General features: G+C 38.6%; 1 protein-coding gene across 1 annotated transcript in view; it reads right to left on the reverse strand.

Annotated features, from left to right (window-relative positions):
* LOC131959561 (zinc finger protein 385B-like) overlaps window positions 1-17,464 on the reverse strand; it is a 93,521-nt gene that overhangs the window by 53,296 nt on the left and 22,761 nt on the right. The window contains exon 2 of the mRNA XM_059324768.1: window positions 1,146-1,427. Within this exon, the coding sequence (XP_059180751.1) occupies window positions 1,146-1,427 (282 nt within the window). The remainder of the gene's footprint in view (window positions 1-1,145; window positions 1,428-17,464) is intronic.

The raw sequence follows: 17,464 nt of genomic DNA on the forward strand, positions 1-17,464 counted from the left end.
GTGTTTTTTCCACTGTCACATTTTATTAGCTGTGGCCTCATAAAAAAAAAAAAAGTGGTATTATGGTATAATGGCATAAATCCTAAAAAAGACAAATGTGAAAAAAAAGGGGGCTCAAACTCGTATACATATTGAATTATTTACGGGTTTACAGCATCTACTTATAACCTTTCTTGTCCTCTCCCCTCTGCTCTGTGTAAACAGACTGCAGTTCAGTCAAAATTTCATTGAGTTTTTCTTAGATGACTGTTGATCTCGGACAAGTCAATTATGCTTTCCCAGATGCACTAAGTAACACAGAATTTAACCTTAACCTAAAAACAAATGTGAATTTTTGTTAAAATTTTAAGTAAGACATATAGGATAAAGTGGGCTACACGGTGGTGTAGTGGTTAGCGCTCTCGCCTCACAGCTAGAGGGTCGCCGGTTCGCCTCCCGCCTGCGGCTCTTCTGTGTGGAGTTTGCATGTTCTCCCCGTGTCAGCGTGGGTTCCCACCGGGTACTCCGGCTTCCTCCCACAGTCCAAAAACATGCACTTAGGTTTAATTGGGGACTCTAAATTGCCCGTAGGTGTGAATGAGAGTGTGATTGTCTGTCTCTATGTGTCAGCCCTGTGATAGTCTGGCGTCCTGTCCAGGGTGTACCCCGCCTCTTGCCCAATGACAGCCCCCGCGACCCAATTGCGGATAAGCGGTTAATGGTAATGAATGAATATAGGATAAAGTAATTATAATAAAATATCACTATTTTAAGCTCAAATTTGGTAATTTATGATTCATTAAAGCAATTTAAATGAGAAAATCTGACAATAATTTTGTATTTTTTCAGTTTTTTTTGTATTGATACATTGTGCAATTCATGCCAGTGGGTTGCGGAATTCAGAGGGTTAGTTTACTGATTTTAAGACTGTTAGATATGTTGAAAATACCAGAAAAAAAATTGTAAACTAGAATGGCAAATATGGTTAAAAGCTTTTAACTTACACTGTCAGGTATTAATTCAACTATATGTATTATAAAGTGGTTTTGAACAATGCTGAGAGGTTTATATATTATTTTGTTTATATGAGTTTTACATATTGTAACTCTAATCTTGTACAGGTTTAAAAAAAAAGTAGTAAAATGAGAAAATCAGTGCATCCCTACCTGTGCTGACAGCCTTCGCCAGTCGGCGCAGCCTCCTCTGGTGCGTCTTCCCTCTGTAGTGGATCTGGGCCTGTGCACTGGAGTTCAGCTGTATGCTGCACACTTGGCACATCGTGGCACTGCTGCTGCCCTGACGCCGCTCTCGTTTGGCCCTGTGTACTACTGCCACTGCCCTCTTCTCCTCCTCATCTTCCTCCTCCTCCTCCTCCTCCTCCTCCTCCTCCTGACTCTTGGGAGGAGGGCTACTCTCCAGCCAGTCGGGGCTCTTTGGACGCTTCATATCTGGAGAAAGAAAAAGGCCAATTGGCAATTCATGTGAAATGGAAACAATGCAGTCCCCATGTGAGACATTTAATTGAAAATGTATGTTGTTAAAGTCTCCACAGGGGGGCAACAGAGCAGCACGGCTCCATTCAGAGCAGATTGGGCTTTTTCTTTGGTGTGATTCAAATGGCAATTTTATTTGCACCACCATTAGAGTGCTTGATATTTCACTGTAATAAACAGATTTCATAGGGAGTTAAAACACCGGTATTGCATGAATTTATCTCTGCATACATTTCTATCGGTCATGGCATTAAAGGGCTCAAATTAGGGTGCATCTTTTCTAGTACGACCTGCATTAGACATGCATTAGCTGAAAAGAACGGCCTATCTCTGGCACACATCACAGCATTACAACAGAGACATGTAGCCTGTAGATAAGTATCTTGTTCCAGTTTCTCTGTATTTATCAGATGATAAAAGCTGATTCCCGGGGAACACAAAGCGACATGTTTTTTTTGTGAGCACATAGCTTTAATACCTGTAATGTCTGAGTGATTGCAGCAGACTGACAGCAAAAATCAAGCTGCAGCTGTAACGCGAGCTCTGCTGTAAATGTGGAAATGTCAGCCGAAGTCTAACTGAATGCTTTGTTTTGGTGCTGTTCACATGATAATGGCATCAATTAAGTCCTCATGATGTTGGACATTTTATCCTCCCGCCTCGCTGAAAGCACAACCCCCACCAAACAGAAACCATCAGTTATAAAATCTTTGCCGTTCTGAAAATTCAATTTGACTGGTGGAAAGATGAAAGTGGAAGGGAAATGTGTTCACTGGAATTCATCAGCCTCCGACCAGCAACACAGACTTCAAAGCGGCAGCCCATCGCTATGATTATTTGAATGATGTTTTACTACAGTCTGGCAGTAGATAGGGACATGAGCTGGTGGGGAGGTGATGGAATAAGGTGAATTTCAACACAACAAAGTGTAAGAAGAAAAAACAACAACCCTGTGTCTGAGATTATATTTATGCACAGCTACTATAAATATGTTTTTGAAGGAAACTGGGATTACCTTTTTTTCCAGAAACATTCTGGAAAAGTTGGCTGTTCTGGACTTTGACAGAAAGTTCAGATATTTATTCCGCCTCTGCCCAGAGCCCAAATGGATGTCTTCAAATTGCTTTTTTTGGCCATCAAACAGTCCAAAAGAAGAAATTCAATTTTTTTGTTTGATCGACTGATTAAATCAACTGGGCCAGTACTTTTTGATACAATAAATGCAAGCAACAAATTGTATTTATGATGACATCAAATGTGTGCACATTTTTATTTTATTTTTGCATGTCTAATAATTCAGTTTGAAGCTGGTATTGCTGCACAGTTGCAGACAAAGATAAGGTTATTATAATGTTGGGTATGCAGTCATATATGGGCTGAACAGTCTTCCAGCAAATAAGATGAAGTTCACTGATTTCAGTGCATTTGAAAAATAAAATTAGTATTAAAATGGCTGTAAAATAAATTCAGAGCACATCCATTGTCTGCACACGGCTCTCAATATGGCACTGGCTGAGCCGGCAGCTATGCTAATGGTGTAAACTGTCGTTAAAATGGCACCAGTGGGGACAGAGCTAACTATAGTGTAATTTTGGGGGAATTTGTGGGTGGCTATTATGCTTCGGCGACAATGTCTCTGGTCTGAAAGGCGTCATCGGTGATATATAATTTCCAAAATTCACAACATGTTTTTGTCTAAAGAAATATTCTGCTTCAACCCATATTTGTTGGCACTTAGCCTTTCAAAATGAACATTTTTAGTGCAGTCAAAAAAACAGTTTGCTCTCCCACTTATCACACACAAAGGGAGGCCCGATCCTGTATTAACAGGGCGGTGTAGCAGCAATCTAACAGGCAGCACAACTTACATTTATCACCATTATAGTTAATTATTGAGAACAAACAAAAAAAATACAAAATGAAACTGATGTACCATCGTATCACTACAAATTTGGCAAATCATATTTATTAAATGTCCATATTTGATTAGCCTATGTGTATTTACGTTGAGCAAATAGATGATTTATATCTTTTAAATTATTTTTAAGTTATTATTTTCTTTTTTAGGGTGATGACTTCATAAAAATATAACAGCAGATATTTGAAGCTTTACCCAAAAACCTCAAATGAAGCTTCAAATATGCAAAACGACATTTGTTACAGCCCTAGCAGGTGTTTTCTTTTCTTTTTAAAAATAAAAGGTATCAAGATATATTGATTGACAAAAAAAAAGCCCCGGGTCAAGGCAGAAATCAGCTGCAGGATAATAGCTCTGACTTTTGTTCTTGCATCTTTTGTCAGTAAATGGTCTGCTGTCACCGAACAGTATTGATGTGCCGACAGCAGACAGGGTCACTCAGAGGGAGGTGTGGGCCACTAACGCACTTTAAGGTGGTTTGCATTGACAAGGTTCTTTTATTCAGAAACTAAATGGACGGTTAAACTCACAGAAGTCAGTTTAATCATCTTTTGAGGCTGTGATGCAAGTCTTGTGACACAAATGTTTTTTTTTTTACTTTAAGTGCTTTGGGATTATCACAAATTAGCTGAAGTAACCCAAGCATATTCATGATTTTGATGATTATTTAAAATTATGTTTTTAAGATAACAATGACAATAACAATTAAATGTTCAGCTTTAAAACAGTATTTGTTCTTAATTATCTCACGTTTTCTTTTTTAGATTTTTTAACCAAATCTCAGTGTCTTTGTTCAGAAGAATCTGCTTAGTTGTAATAGAGTTATATGCTTAAATTACATGATTAAAACTATGCAAACTCTATTTGTTTATGGAGATAGTAAGAGGTGATTGAAAGCTCTAAGTGAGCATTTTATTTTGTAAAAAAATATTTAGACAATGAGGTCAAGAGTTGCTGGGACATCCTGCAGCTAGATTTTACACTGTTTTTAGAGTCTGCTAAATAGTCTTGCAAAGATTAATCAATTTTCAACACCTGTTTTTTTTTTATTTTTAAAGGTAAAAATTTTCTGATTACACCTTTTTAAATGTGAATAATATCTGTTTTCTTTATTTCTCTGTGGCAATAAAACTATCTTAGCGTTGTGCACTAAGTAAGACTTTGAGGACATCATCTTGGGCTTTGGGAAACACTGAAGAAAAGTAATTATTAGTTGAATAGGTCAGATCCTTTGGTGCATGTGTCTTATAGGGCCATGTTGTTTCTGCAGACTTCATGTCAAAAGTGGAAAGAAAATTGTTCCAGATGCCATCTGATAAGTACATTAGTACATAAGTACAAATTATCAAATCACTGATATAAAATGTACAACTAATTTTGTTGATGTGCATGCTCACACCATGTTAAAATAATTTGTAACTTCTCAATGTGAAATATAAAGCATGGAGTCCAGCAGAGTTCAGCAGCTCCTGGCTGATGTCCAACACTGCACACTGACCTCTGTAGTTTAAATGTTTAACCCTCGATCACACTGGAGCTGTTTATGTGGTCAGCTGAAGCTGGCACCTGACAGCTTCATTACAAAACAAAAGTTTTAACTGGTTGCTGGTCGGCCGGCCAGCAGCTGCTGGTTTCTGTTGGCGCTCTCTACCACAACCAGGGCTTTTCTCTCTGTCTGGCATCTGAGTGTGCAGCTGGCAGCAGCCCAGTCCTCTGGTTCAGACCAAATAACTTAGGCTACTGGTGCTGCAGCTGAAAATGCATTCAGTTTTGAGTTAAAGTGACAAAAAAATAATCCAAAGATGGTCACAGGTCCTCGGTGCATCTTCTTGCATCCCAGAAATCCACAAACTGAATTAAAAAAAAATCCACATTGTCAATCACCTGTACTTTCTTTATGCCTGATGAGAGATCAAGTGTTTGAGAGTGTTCAGGATTTATTGTTCTTTCAAGCATAATTATGGAAAAAAAAGACGTGATTTCATCTTGATCTGCAAGCAATCAGCAGCATACACAGACCTTTCAATCCAACAAAAAACAAAGCAGTCTGTATTTCTTTATATCAAATGCTGATATTCTTCTTGTGCCAAGAAGATAAATGCTGGACATTTTTTCCCTCTAGAAATAAGATTTCATATATATTTCATATGTCCCATACCAACTACACTACATCTATCTATTGCACAGAATGCAAGTGCATACATTTAACACAAAATATTGCATCACATCAAGTCCCAAAGGATAAAAAGTATGTTAGATTAAGTTATGTTATTAGTTTCCCACAACAAGTGAGACAAGAGAGTCACATTTATATAAAACTGCAGGTTGGATTTCCAGCACTTCTATGACGAAGCTGTAAACAAGATAAAAAACTGTGCTGTGGCTGTTCCTCTGGGTCCATCGATTAGTTTGATGTGTCACAAGTATAATTTACAGAGGAGGTAACACCTGCTAGGTTGCAGGTTAGTTTCTGTCAGTGTTGAAATGAAATCAATACATGAAACTCAAATTGAACTTGACAATCCAAACAGGCCTAAACTTGATCCTTTAAAGTGACTGTGTGAAAAACAGGCTCCTTGAATCTTTCTTTATTGCAGGGGGGTTCGCCATTCAATCTCAGTTATGGGTCACTCCATACCAACTGACAAGACCTCACAGTTCATGTCATCTAAAAAAAAAAAAAAAAGCATGTGAAATTGAAATGCCATTAAATTCATTTAAAGGCATGTGTGATAAAATCAATCATAACGTTATTGATAAATACAACATTTGTAAATATCATATAACATTATAATACAATACAACATGTATATTTGCATTCCGCAATGCCTATTAACACTCTCATAACAAAGGAAATACAGTAATCATTGTAATCTTGAAAATATAGAGTAAAAAAAGCTGAAAAGTGTATATTTCAGCTCTGAAAAAATCTCATTTTTATTTTTTATTTCAGACCAAACAACTTCCAGATAATAACCAGAATTTAAATTTGGTTGCAAGAAGTTATACTAGTGGGCGCATTATTTCTTGGGAAAAAAAAAAAAGATTCTTGGACCTAATGAAAAATGATTAATTTGAATGAATTCGATTTGTGTAAAAATAATTACATGAACATATGTTGCATAGTATAATATCCCGGGGTTTTCTTGAATGTTCATCATTAATTTCAACCCGATCTAATGAAAAATTAGCATTTAGTAATGCTTTGCACACATACAAAGAATCAAAGATTTTACAGGTGCATCTCAATAAATTAGAACATCATGAAAAAAAAGTCAATTTCCAGTAGTTCAAGTCAAATAGCCCCAACCAAGTATTGAGTGCATATAGATGGACATACTTTTCAGAGGCCAACATTTCCATATTAAACATAGTTTTTAAAATTGATCTTTTGTAATGTTAAATTTTTTTGAGACACTGACTTCTAGGTCTTCATTAAATGTAAGCCATAATCATTATAATTAGAAGAAATTAAATAAATTTGAAATGTTTCATTCTGTGTGTAATGGATTTATATTATGTGTCATTTCCACTTTTAGTATTGAATTACTGACATAAATAAACTTTTCTATGATATTCCAATCAATTGAGATGCACCTGTAGCTCAGAGACCCAAACTTTAATAAACATTCATAACTAAGAAAGTATTTGGAGTAGAGCTATAAGATTTTTGTAAGGTCCAATGAATTAGATTTTTTGTTTTTTCAAGAAAATGCATGACCTGGAGTGAGCTGGAAGCTCCATATGAGTTGGCATAAAATGGCATTTATGTTTAATGTCCCCTTTGAAAAAAAATAAAATTAAAAAATCCATTGTGTGTAGGTGAGTCAATCATTTATTTATAGGGACAGAATGACCAAAAAACCCATCTAAAGACACGACACAGGATAAATTACTGCTCTGTGCTCATAAACAAAATGGGACCTAATGGAGCGTGATAATGAGCAAATAAGCATGGGGACTGACACTATAAATACTACCCGCAAAAGATGAACAAGAATTTACATATCGGGCATATCACACTCCTCTCCTGCAATATGATTCATATTTGCTTGCAGAACATCTCATACACAAAGCGGTATAAGTTACTTACTTGTAGCATTATCCAGTCAGGAGACATTAGCTCAGTCTACGTTCCCTGTGGTTGAAGATAAATCCCAGCGAGCCGGCAGCAGCATCTCTACGTATCATTTTGTTCGTTAAACTGCTTCATGATACAGAAAGCTCTGTGAGCAGCTGAAGCATCGAGACACAGTACCTTTATCTGTAAACGCAGTGTCTGTTGTGTGTCCTCTTTATAGTGAAGCTATCTGGCTTCAGCAGCTCTTTAAATACCAGCACTTATCAGCCTGACTGGCTGAGGAAAGACTAGAGCCAAGAATATAAAGCAAAGGTCGTAAATGCTGCTTTACTCTGATGCCCCTTATAAAGTTAAAATTAATCAGCATGACCAAAGAAAGTAACAGACAACTTGTAATTCATAGTGATGCATTAAAATCACTGAGCATTTTCTTGCCATCCTTATGTAAATACTGTTGTAGAGAAAAGTAATTTGACACAGTGTTGAGTGGCTGTTATACTGCCCCCTGGTGATGGCTTTTGTACGTTGTTCTGTTCTGAATAAAAACACGTAAGACCACAATAGGTTATGGGCCCAGAGCGTCGCTAAAAAGCCGTGTTGTGATATAAACAGTGTTGTGGGATTCACAATGGAAGATAAACTGTTTATTGACAAGCTGAGCGGACCAGAGAACTGGGCAACATGGAAATTTCAGTTGGAGCACTTGCTGAAGGCAAAAGGACTGTGGGGCATGGTAATGGAAACGGATGTGCTAGCAACAGGAGCTAATGCTGCTGCACAAGCTGAGTTTCAACGACGGAAAGAAAAGGCATTTTCCGTCTTGGTGCTGAATGTAAGTACACCCCAGCTGTACCTGATAACAAGCTGTCAGACCCCAAAAGAAGCGTGGGATACGCTCAAAGGACATTTTGAGAGAGACACTCTTGCAAATAAACTGTTCCTAAAGAAAAAATACTTCAGATGTGAAATGAAGGAAGGAGAAAGTTTAATTGAACATTTAAAACGAATGAAGGAACTGACTGACAAGCTTGGAGCAATAGGTGCTGTAATTGAAGAGGAAGACCAGATTGTAACTCTCCTGGGTAGTTTGCCATCAAGCTATGCTACTATTGTCACTGCATTAGAAACAAAGATGGACAATTTGACACTGCAGTTTGTTCAGCAAGCATTAATAAATGAAGAACAAAAGAAAGTGCAAGCAGATGATAATGGAGCTGCATCAGGTGGTGCATCAGCCATGTCAACGCAAGTTCGTGGAGATATGCAGCCTAATTCTAAGGCAGTCGGAGCTGACACATCCAGCTCATGGAGATGTTACAAATGTGGAAAAGAAGGTCATATAAAGCGTGACTGTCCAAGAGGAAAAAAGAAAAATAAAACCCACAAGGCCAAAAGCATGATGTGTGAGGATACTGAAGAGAGTGCTTTTGTAGTTAAAGAGACTAATCAGAATGAGATGTCACAACAGGCTCAGTGGTTGATTGACTCTGGAGCATCAAAGCACATGACTTGCTACAAAGAGTGCATTCAAGACTACCAACAGTTTTCAGAACCACAATCTGTAAAACTTGGTGACGGCAGGGTGGTGGATGCACTAGGACTTGGCAACATCAAACTCAAAATGACATTCAAAGTCAGTGCTGTAAAAAATATCACAATGTACGATGTGCTGTATGTTCCCAAGTTATCCGGAAATCTTTTCTCAGTGGGAGCTGCTACAAGAAAAGGAAATACAGTGCAGTTCAAGAAGTCTCGCTGCTACATACGTGGAAAAGATGGAACTCTCCATGGAATGGGAACACAAAGATCTGATGGGCTGTATCAGCTGGACGTCGAGGGAAGTTTGCCTGTGTGTCACGGTGCATCAAGTGCATCAGTAACAGCCAGCCTGTGGCATCAGCGCCTGGGTCACACCAGCAAATTAAAGGAACTCAAAAATCTGGCAAGTGGAGTGGACTTTACTGCAGAGAAAGAAGCTACCTTCTGTGAAGCCTGTGTGGAGGGCAAGCTGTCTAGAAAACCACACAAGCCAGTGGGAGAGATTCGCTCCAAACGTAAGTTGCAGTTGATTCATAGTGATGTCTGTGGTCCCATGCAGACTGAGTCAATAGGTGGAGCAAAGTACTTTGTGACTTTCATTGATGATTATTCCAGATGTTGCAAGGTCTACTTCCTGAAACAAAAAAGTGAGGTTCTCAGCAAATTCAAGGAATTTGAAAAAACATTCTCCAATGAGTGTGGACACAAAGTCACAAGGCTGAGAACAGATAATGGTGGGGAATACACATCCAGTGAATTCCAAGAATACTTGAAAGCTCAAGGTATCCACCATGAGATGACTGTACCTCACACACCTCAGCAAAATGGTGTTGCTGAAAGAAAAAACAGAACACTGATTGAAGCAGCCAGAAGTATGCTGTCTCATGCTAAGTTGCCAAAAATGTACTGGGCAGAGGCTGTAGCAACTGCAGCATATATACAGAACAGGTTGCCCACATCTGTTCTGAAGAAAGCGACACCCTACCAGAGATGGAGTGGCAAAAAGCCGGACATGAGTCACATGAGAGTATTTGGCTGTGTTGCGTATGCACATGTTCCAGACACAGAGAGAAGAAAACTGGACAAGAAAGCTGTGAAGCTTCGCTTCATGGGATACGCAAACAATGCAAAGGGCTACCGTCTCTTCGACGAAGAAAAAAGGAGGATTCTCATTCGTCGAGATGTCATCTTCAATGAATCTGACTTCGGCTGGAAACAGGAAGTGGATGTATCCTGTTCAGAGAAGGAAACATGCATCAATACTGATGAACGGGAGACATCATCTGACGAAGCCACCGTCAGTGAATCTGCTAGAGAAAGCAGCAGAATCAGGAAGCCTCCAAAGAGATATGGATATGATGAGTTTGCTGACAAAGTAACTGTTGATCATATTGCCAATGTGTGTTGTGTTACAGAGCCAAGCACACTAAAAGAGGCATTAATGAGTCCAAATGCAAAGGAATGGCAGGAAGCGGCTGACTTGGAATATGAGTCACTGCTAGAAAATGAGACGTGGGACTTAGTGGATTTACCAAAAGATCGCAAGGCAATAGGATCGAGGTGGGTGTTCAAAGTCAAGCATCACAGTGACGGACGAGTGGAGAGACACAAGTGCAGACTCGTTGCTAAAGGCTACTCACAGATGTATGGTGCTGACTATGATGAAACTTTTTCACCTGTGGTACGATTCAGCTCGATTCGTACATTACTGTCTTTTGCTGTCCAGAATAATCTACATGTACACCAGATGGATGTAGTAACTGCGTTCCTAAATGGACATCTGGAGGAAGAAATCTACATGGAGCAACCAGAGGGATACATCAAAGCAGGACAGGAACATCTTGTGTGCAAACTGAAGAAGTCAATATATGGACTGAAACAGTCTCCTCGCTGCTGGAGCAAGGCTTTCACAGAGTTCATGAAAGACATTGGCTTTAAACAAAGCACATCGGACCCATGTGTGTTTGTGAGATCTCGACAGGAGCTGGAGATTCTAGCTGTGTATGTTGATGATCTGATTTTGATCACAGAATCAACAGAAAGCATGGATGAGTTGAAACAAGCTCTGAAAAGGCGCTACAAAATGAAGGACATGGGGGAGCTGTCCTATATCCTGGGCATCTCTGTTGTTCAAGACCGAGCAAAGAAGTGCGTCTTTCTGCATCAGAAGCATTACATTGAAACCATTCTCCAGAAGTATGGAATGAGCAATGCTAATCCCATTTCAACCCCTGCTGATGCAAATGTGAAGCTAAGAAAAGATGATGGTGTCAGTAAACCTGTGAACCCAAGTACTTATCAGTCCATGGTAGGTAGTTTGTTGTATGCAGCAATGGCCACACGGCCAGACATAGCACAAGCAGTGAGTGTTGTGTCAAAGTTCAATGCAAATCCAAACACTGCACATCTGACGGCTGTGAAGAGAATTCTTCGATACTTAAAGGGAACAGTGAATCTTGCCCTCAAGTATGAGCAGTCAGAGTCAGGAACTTTGATTGGTTTCTCAGATGCTGATTGGGCCGGAGATCAGGATGACCGTCGCTCAACAACTGGAAATATGTTTTTCCTGAGTGGAGGAGCAGTGAGTTGGTTCAGCAAGAAACAGTCAACAGTTGCACTGTCAACAGCAGAAGCCGAGTATATTGCACTCAGCCAAGGAGCTCAAGAAGGTACCTGGCTGAAGCGATTACTGACTGAACTTGGAATGAGTGATTCGCCTGCAGTGATCCTAGAGGACAATCAAGGAGCCATCGCAATCGCAAAGAATCCAGTCAATCACTCAAGAACTAAACACATAGACATTCGCTACCATTACATTCGTGAATGTGTGCAGAATGGGCAAATACAAGTACAGTATTGTCCAACAGCTGATATGAAAGCAGATATCTTGACCAAGCCACTGACAAGACAAAGGTTTGAATACCTTAGGAGAGGGATCGGACTTTATCCTGTTTAAATCTGTGTAACATGCTTACTGTACTGTCTATTGTTCAATATGTTATGAAAACAGTACACAGGGTAACAGATAATAAGAGAAAAAGTAATAAGAAAAAAAACTTTTGCAAGTTTGGAAGGATTTATTATTTTTGGCATTATTTGTGAGGTTGAGCACTGATCTTAGTTATGGAAATTAAGTGCTTTAATGCCAGTGTAAAATTAAGTGGGAGTGTTGTAGAGAAAAGTAATTTGACACAGTGTTGAGTGGCTGTTATACTGCCCCCTGGTGATGGCTTTTGTACGTTGTTCTGTTCTGAATAAAAACACGTAAGACCACAATAAATACTGTTAGAGAAATCACCACATATTGCACATTCTAACAGCCACAAACTGCACTGTGGCAAAATTAAAACAATGTGGACTTTTTGGAGACGGATCCCTTTTTGGATCCCTTCTTAAAACTTCAGCAACTGAATGTTATGAAATGCTTTTACTCTGCAGAGTGTCTGAATTATTCAGTGGTTTGATGTCCTGCATCTTGTTAAAGGATTTCAACTAATGATTCATGTCACCAGCCACACACACAGACACAATAAAGTTCACCTGCCTGTAAGTCTCATCTCTTCGTGTAACACTCCAACTTTCCCCGTCAACTGCATGCTCCACATCTTTGCTTTATGGCCTGAGACAGCTACATGGAAATGACCTGTCAACTTCATAAACTACTCTATCAAGGGACTCACTTGTAGTTACAGCGTAATGGTCTCCACATGGGTGCCTGCATAAATGAAATCATTCATTTCGCTCTTTGACATGTATATGGCTCTTTAGCAGCCCCTTGCAGAAACCGTTTTTTTGGCAGATGACTGACAAAACAATATGTAATGCAGAGTTTTTACATATTTGAAATACTTATTAGGATATAATGCACACAGAGACTGATTAGACTTCTGCTCAGGTGGAAGTTGGGCAAATCTACGCTTGGCATTGAGGGCCCTGGCCTTCATACACCAATGACAATGCTAAAAGTTCTAATTTGTCTAACCTATGCACGTGCAACAAAGCTAAAAGGGTGAGGAGGATTTCCCTCCGAACACTCCTGAAAAGAGCTCTAATCATCTAGTGTGGGTATGCCATGGGTGTGCAGTGTCTTTAATGGTTTTGGCAATGCTAGCACCATGCTAACATGCTAAATGGTGAGAATTCACATGTAAAAGAAGTGGAAGTCTCCCACTTGGTTTGTGGACCACTGTTTTGAAGCCTCAAGTTGCAAGAAGTGACCATTTTCTGATGAAGCGGTTGTGCTAAGTTATGAGCCTTCTAGCTTGCATGGTTAGCAAGGTGCAAAAATGAAAAGCAAGGCACCTCCTTAGAATGTCTATTAGTACAACCGAATGCTGAACAAGACAATATTTAGGCAACCGAAATGATTGATAATCTTTTGTGAGCTGAAAACACGAGAAAAAAGTGTAATGTGTCCTGTCAATCACAAGGTAGCCCCGCCCTAAAGCATTCTCTTCTTTAGAGAGTCTATTTTAAACTTATAAGAAAAATGTTTACTGAGAACATTTGGGTTATATTTTCATTTACAGCTCATAGACTTCTTTTTGCAGCCATTTCTAATGGCCATTTGCAAAGGTTTAAGGGACTTACATTGGCTTCACTTTGCAGACCTGGAGGTTTACGCTTGCTCCCACACACTCCAATCATCCTGTGTGGGTGCACGATGAATGTGCATGACCTTTAATGATGTTCATTTATGCTATGCTAACATGCTGAACTACATAGTGAACAGGGTAAACATTGCACTTGAATACTGCTGTCAGTATGTTAGAATGCTGACATTAGCCTGTTGCTGAAACCACCACTGTGCCGTTGTATAGCCTCACAGAGCTGCTATGACTGTTAAACTTATATGTATTGTTTCTAGAGAAAATTCTGTATATACCTTTAGCATTTAGCCTATATGTCTTATGCTATGGTTTAGAATTGCGGAGAGTGTGTACAATTGTCATTTCAAAAATGTAAAGCCACTACCAAAATATGATATCAATTTTACCATAAAGGTATTGCTAATCTGGTAAACCAAAAGTGGTTTGGTGGATAGAGCCTCCAGCCAGGTGGGTACTAAGCTAACAGGCAGCTATAAAACTGGCAACCTGCTCAGCCTGTTTCCTCCAAGCTGCTCTCCCCATCTGCATGATGTGCTGCCTGCCTTGATGTGCTCTGGTTTCACACTGGGGGCGAACTTGTTTATCACTGAGCTTTGACAAATGAGAGGAAGAAAAGCTTTGGCATTGATCAACATAAAAAAGGTATTGGAACCAAACTGTAACAAGGATTTTTAGAGGAACAGACACATTTACATATGAAATTGCTACAAAATGAACAGGTGCTCTGCTTTTCATTTTGACGTTTGTTCAGATCTTGTTCCATTACATTAATTATATGATAAAAGCACTTGTCAGCGTGTGGATCATTGTCCTACATTTTCTCAAGGGGACTTAGCACAGGAGGGCACTTCTCTATATATAGCAACTCTTGGATCCCCGCACTGTATATCTATTACACTGTGAAGGCTTTGTGGATAAGTAATGTCTTTTTGTTTATCTCTATACAGTCTGTTGAATCCCTAATTATCAAACAAAACCACAAGGTGGCTTATGAATATATTTCAAAGAACCAGGTCCTCTGTTTGAACCACCTTTAAATATTTAAGATGGAACAAATCCAACATCACGACAGGTTATTAATTCAGCTGAACCTGTGAACTTTCACTGCTCTTTCTGTTGTGTGATCTAGGAATCTTCCAGGAATGAGCAGGTCTATTCCAGATGTGTCAAGAGGTGGACCAAGGCCTTTAGCATTTAGAGGCAAGACAGCTGTATGTGTCAGCAGAAGCATATGCTCTTTTTAGAAAAATGGCTTTGTTCCAGACACTAAGGCCAAGATGAGTTCCCTTGCTGCCACACCTGTCATCATTGTTCCATTACGTCCACAGCAGACGACAGCAGATAAAGTGCTCGCCCTGACATGAAAAAAACTGTACAGGGTTTCTAATAATCTCAACATAAGATATATTAACAGTGACGTGTGTGTGCAATAAATTCAGATAAAAGATTATCCACCAAGAGAAGACACCCCACACAAAACGCAGACACCTATATGTCTTTTCACTCTTGACGGTCAAAAATGAATACTGAACGACAGGTGGACTACAATTACAGCTGCGTTGCTAGGCAACCTTCTATTCATCCGCTGAAAACATGAATTGAAACCTTTTTTCCAGACAAATTGCAGCTCAATTATGCTGTAATTTGTGCAGAGAAGGCAAAGAAATGGAGGAAAAGGCCCACGTTTGACTGAATGGCGGAATGAAGAAATGCGAGCAACACAGATGGACAGATGAAGGTGAGTGAACTTAGTCTGATAACAGAGGATCAGTATTGATCTCCGCGCTGAAACGTGGATGAATTAAATTAGGGAATAATCCTGTTTCAGTTGTGGTACATGGTGCAATTTTTACATGAGCAAACCATTCTCAGATATTTTTCTTCTATATTACACCTTACCACTGTAACATTTACACTCACAAAACAATAATGTGTTCAACAGTAATATATTACATTCTGCATGCTGTTGTTGTTGTTGTGCTCTGGGTCCTGAAACTAGGTTTTGGGGACAAAGGGAATAGGTCTCATGGTGATATTGGTGAGGGCTTTGTATGCTGTCAACCGTTAGAATCCATTTACAATCATTGATGACATCCAATATCTCCGTAACAGGTAACAGATCTTCAGACCAGGACTTCCACTTCCATTCACATTCATTACTTACAGTCTGATTAGCAACTTCATCAATACTTTTTGTAGGTAAATCAAACAAAAGAAAATTAAAGCTAAATCATCATCAACTTATCAGAAGATAGCAGAGTCTGCCTTCGGGTTAGGTCTGTAGACTTTGAAAAAAGAAACAAAATATATCGAATTGCAATCATTTAAAAATACATTAAAATGATGATATTTTTGGAGGATCTCTACCAAACAAAGATTTTTTTCTTAAGTATGTTGAATACAATTTGTAGTAGTGGCCGACAGATATTATCGGCCGATATTGGCCTATCAAAGGCATATTGGTAGTATATCAGTGTATATGGTGTCCGAAATGTTCCGTTGTGAAAACTTTATCTTAAAATATGCAGACAATGTTGCTTGCTGTGATTTATAAATGGTGTAAGCTATTATTATTTTACTACAATTTTTTAAATAGCCAGCAATTGACTGAAACTGAACAGTAATTATGTTTATTTAGCCTTTTATTTTATATTCCTTCTTTATTTACTCAGTTATTATTTATAGGATTTGCAGACAATGCAATGTATTGTTTGTATAATGTATAACTATATATATATATATATATATATATATATATATATATATATATATATATATATATATATATATATATATATATATATATATATATATAACTATATAGTTATATATATATATATAATACTATACTAATACTAATACTATAATACTAAATTCTCACCCAGATGTGATCACTATTAGAGGTTCTGAGTGGGATACTGTATCTATATAGTGCAAAAATGAGGCACATGTGCTTTTAAATTGGTTGATAAATTAAGTAGCCAACTTATAAACCCTAAAGAACACCTTATGAGAAAGTGGCAAGGTAAAAGATTTTCTTTGTCATGTGAAGATGTTTCTCTCTGTGGTGTATTTAGAAGATGACAAAGAGCTCTTTATCACGAAAGGAGTCCAAGGAAAAGCATGACTCACCTTCAAGGCTCGGCGAAGTATAAATGCACACAAGTGACAAGTGACACACGCAGACACACACAGGTGCATTTAACACATTAACATTCAAAAACACAGTCCCCGACCCTCAGACACACACACACACACACACACACACACACACACTGAATGTACCATATAGACACAACTGTGTTGTCAAACATAATCCCACAGCATGAGTGGTATTTTTGTGTGTCAGAACTCTATGACAAGGTCATTTGCAAATGTTCCACTCATATAATGCAGTGATTCACTCTGTTAGATAAGTGAGTGGGAGCTGTTAAGAGGGTGCATATTTTTAGTCTCTACATTTCCCTTGGACTCAACTTGTACTGGGAACACGAGACGACAACGTTGTGCATGTGTGTATGTGTCATGAAGGCAGTGACATACAGTACAACTTTATACACCACATAGGCTATTCAGGAAGTTAAAGCTCTGAAATAGTCGTATAAATACATGTCCAACTTCTGACATAGGCAAACACAATAGGTGTGTGAAAGATAATTTGAATTTTGATCTGATTTTTACATTTTTATACCTGAAAAAATAGTTGCTACCATGTCTGAGCGACCAGAATCTTCTATCCCGATATTTAAGCCATTTCACATCTAAAAAATGATAGTAGTGAGTATTTCTTCATTTTATTACAGTTTTTTACAACTGCTATGACCCGTTGTTCAATACTTTTAAC

Source organism: Centropristis striata, chromosome 21, assembly GCF_030273125.1.
Source record: "Centropristis striata isolate RG_2023a ecotype Rhode Island chromosome 21, C.striata_1.0, whole genome shotgun sequence".
Taxonomy (NCBI): Eukaryota; Metazoa; Chordata; class Actinopteri; order Perciformes; family Serranidae; genus Centropristis; species Centropristis striata.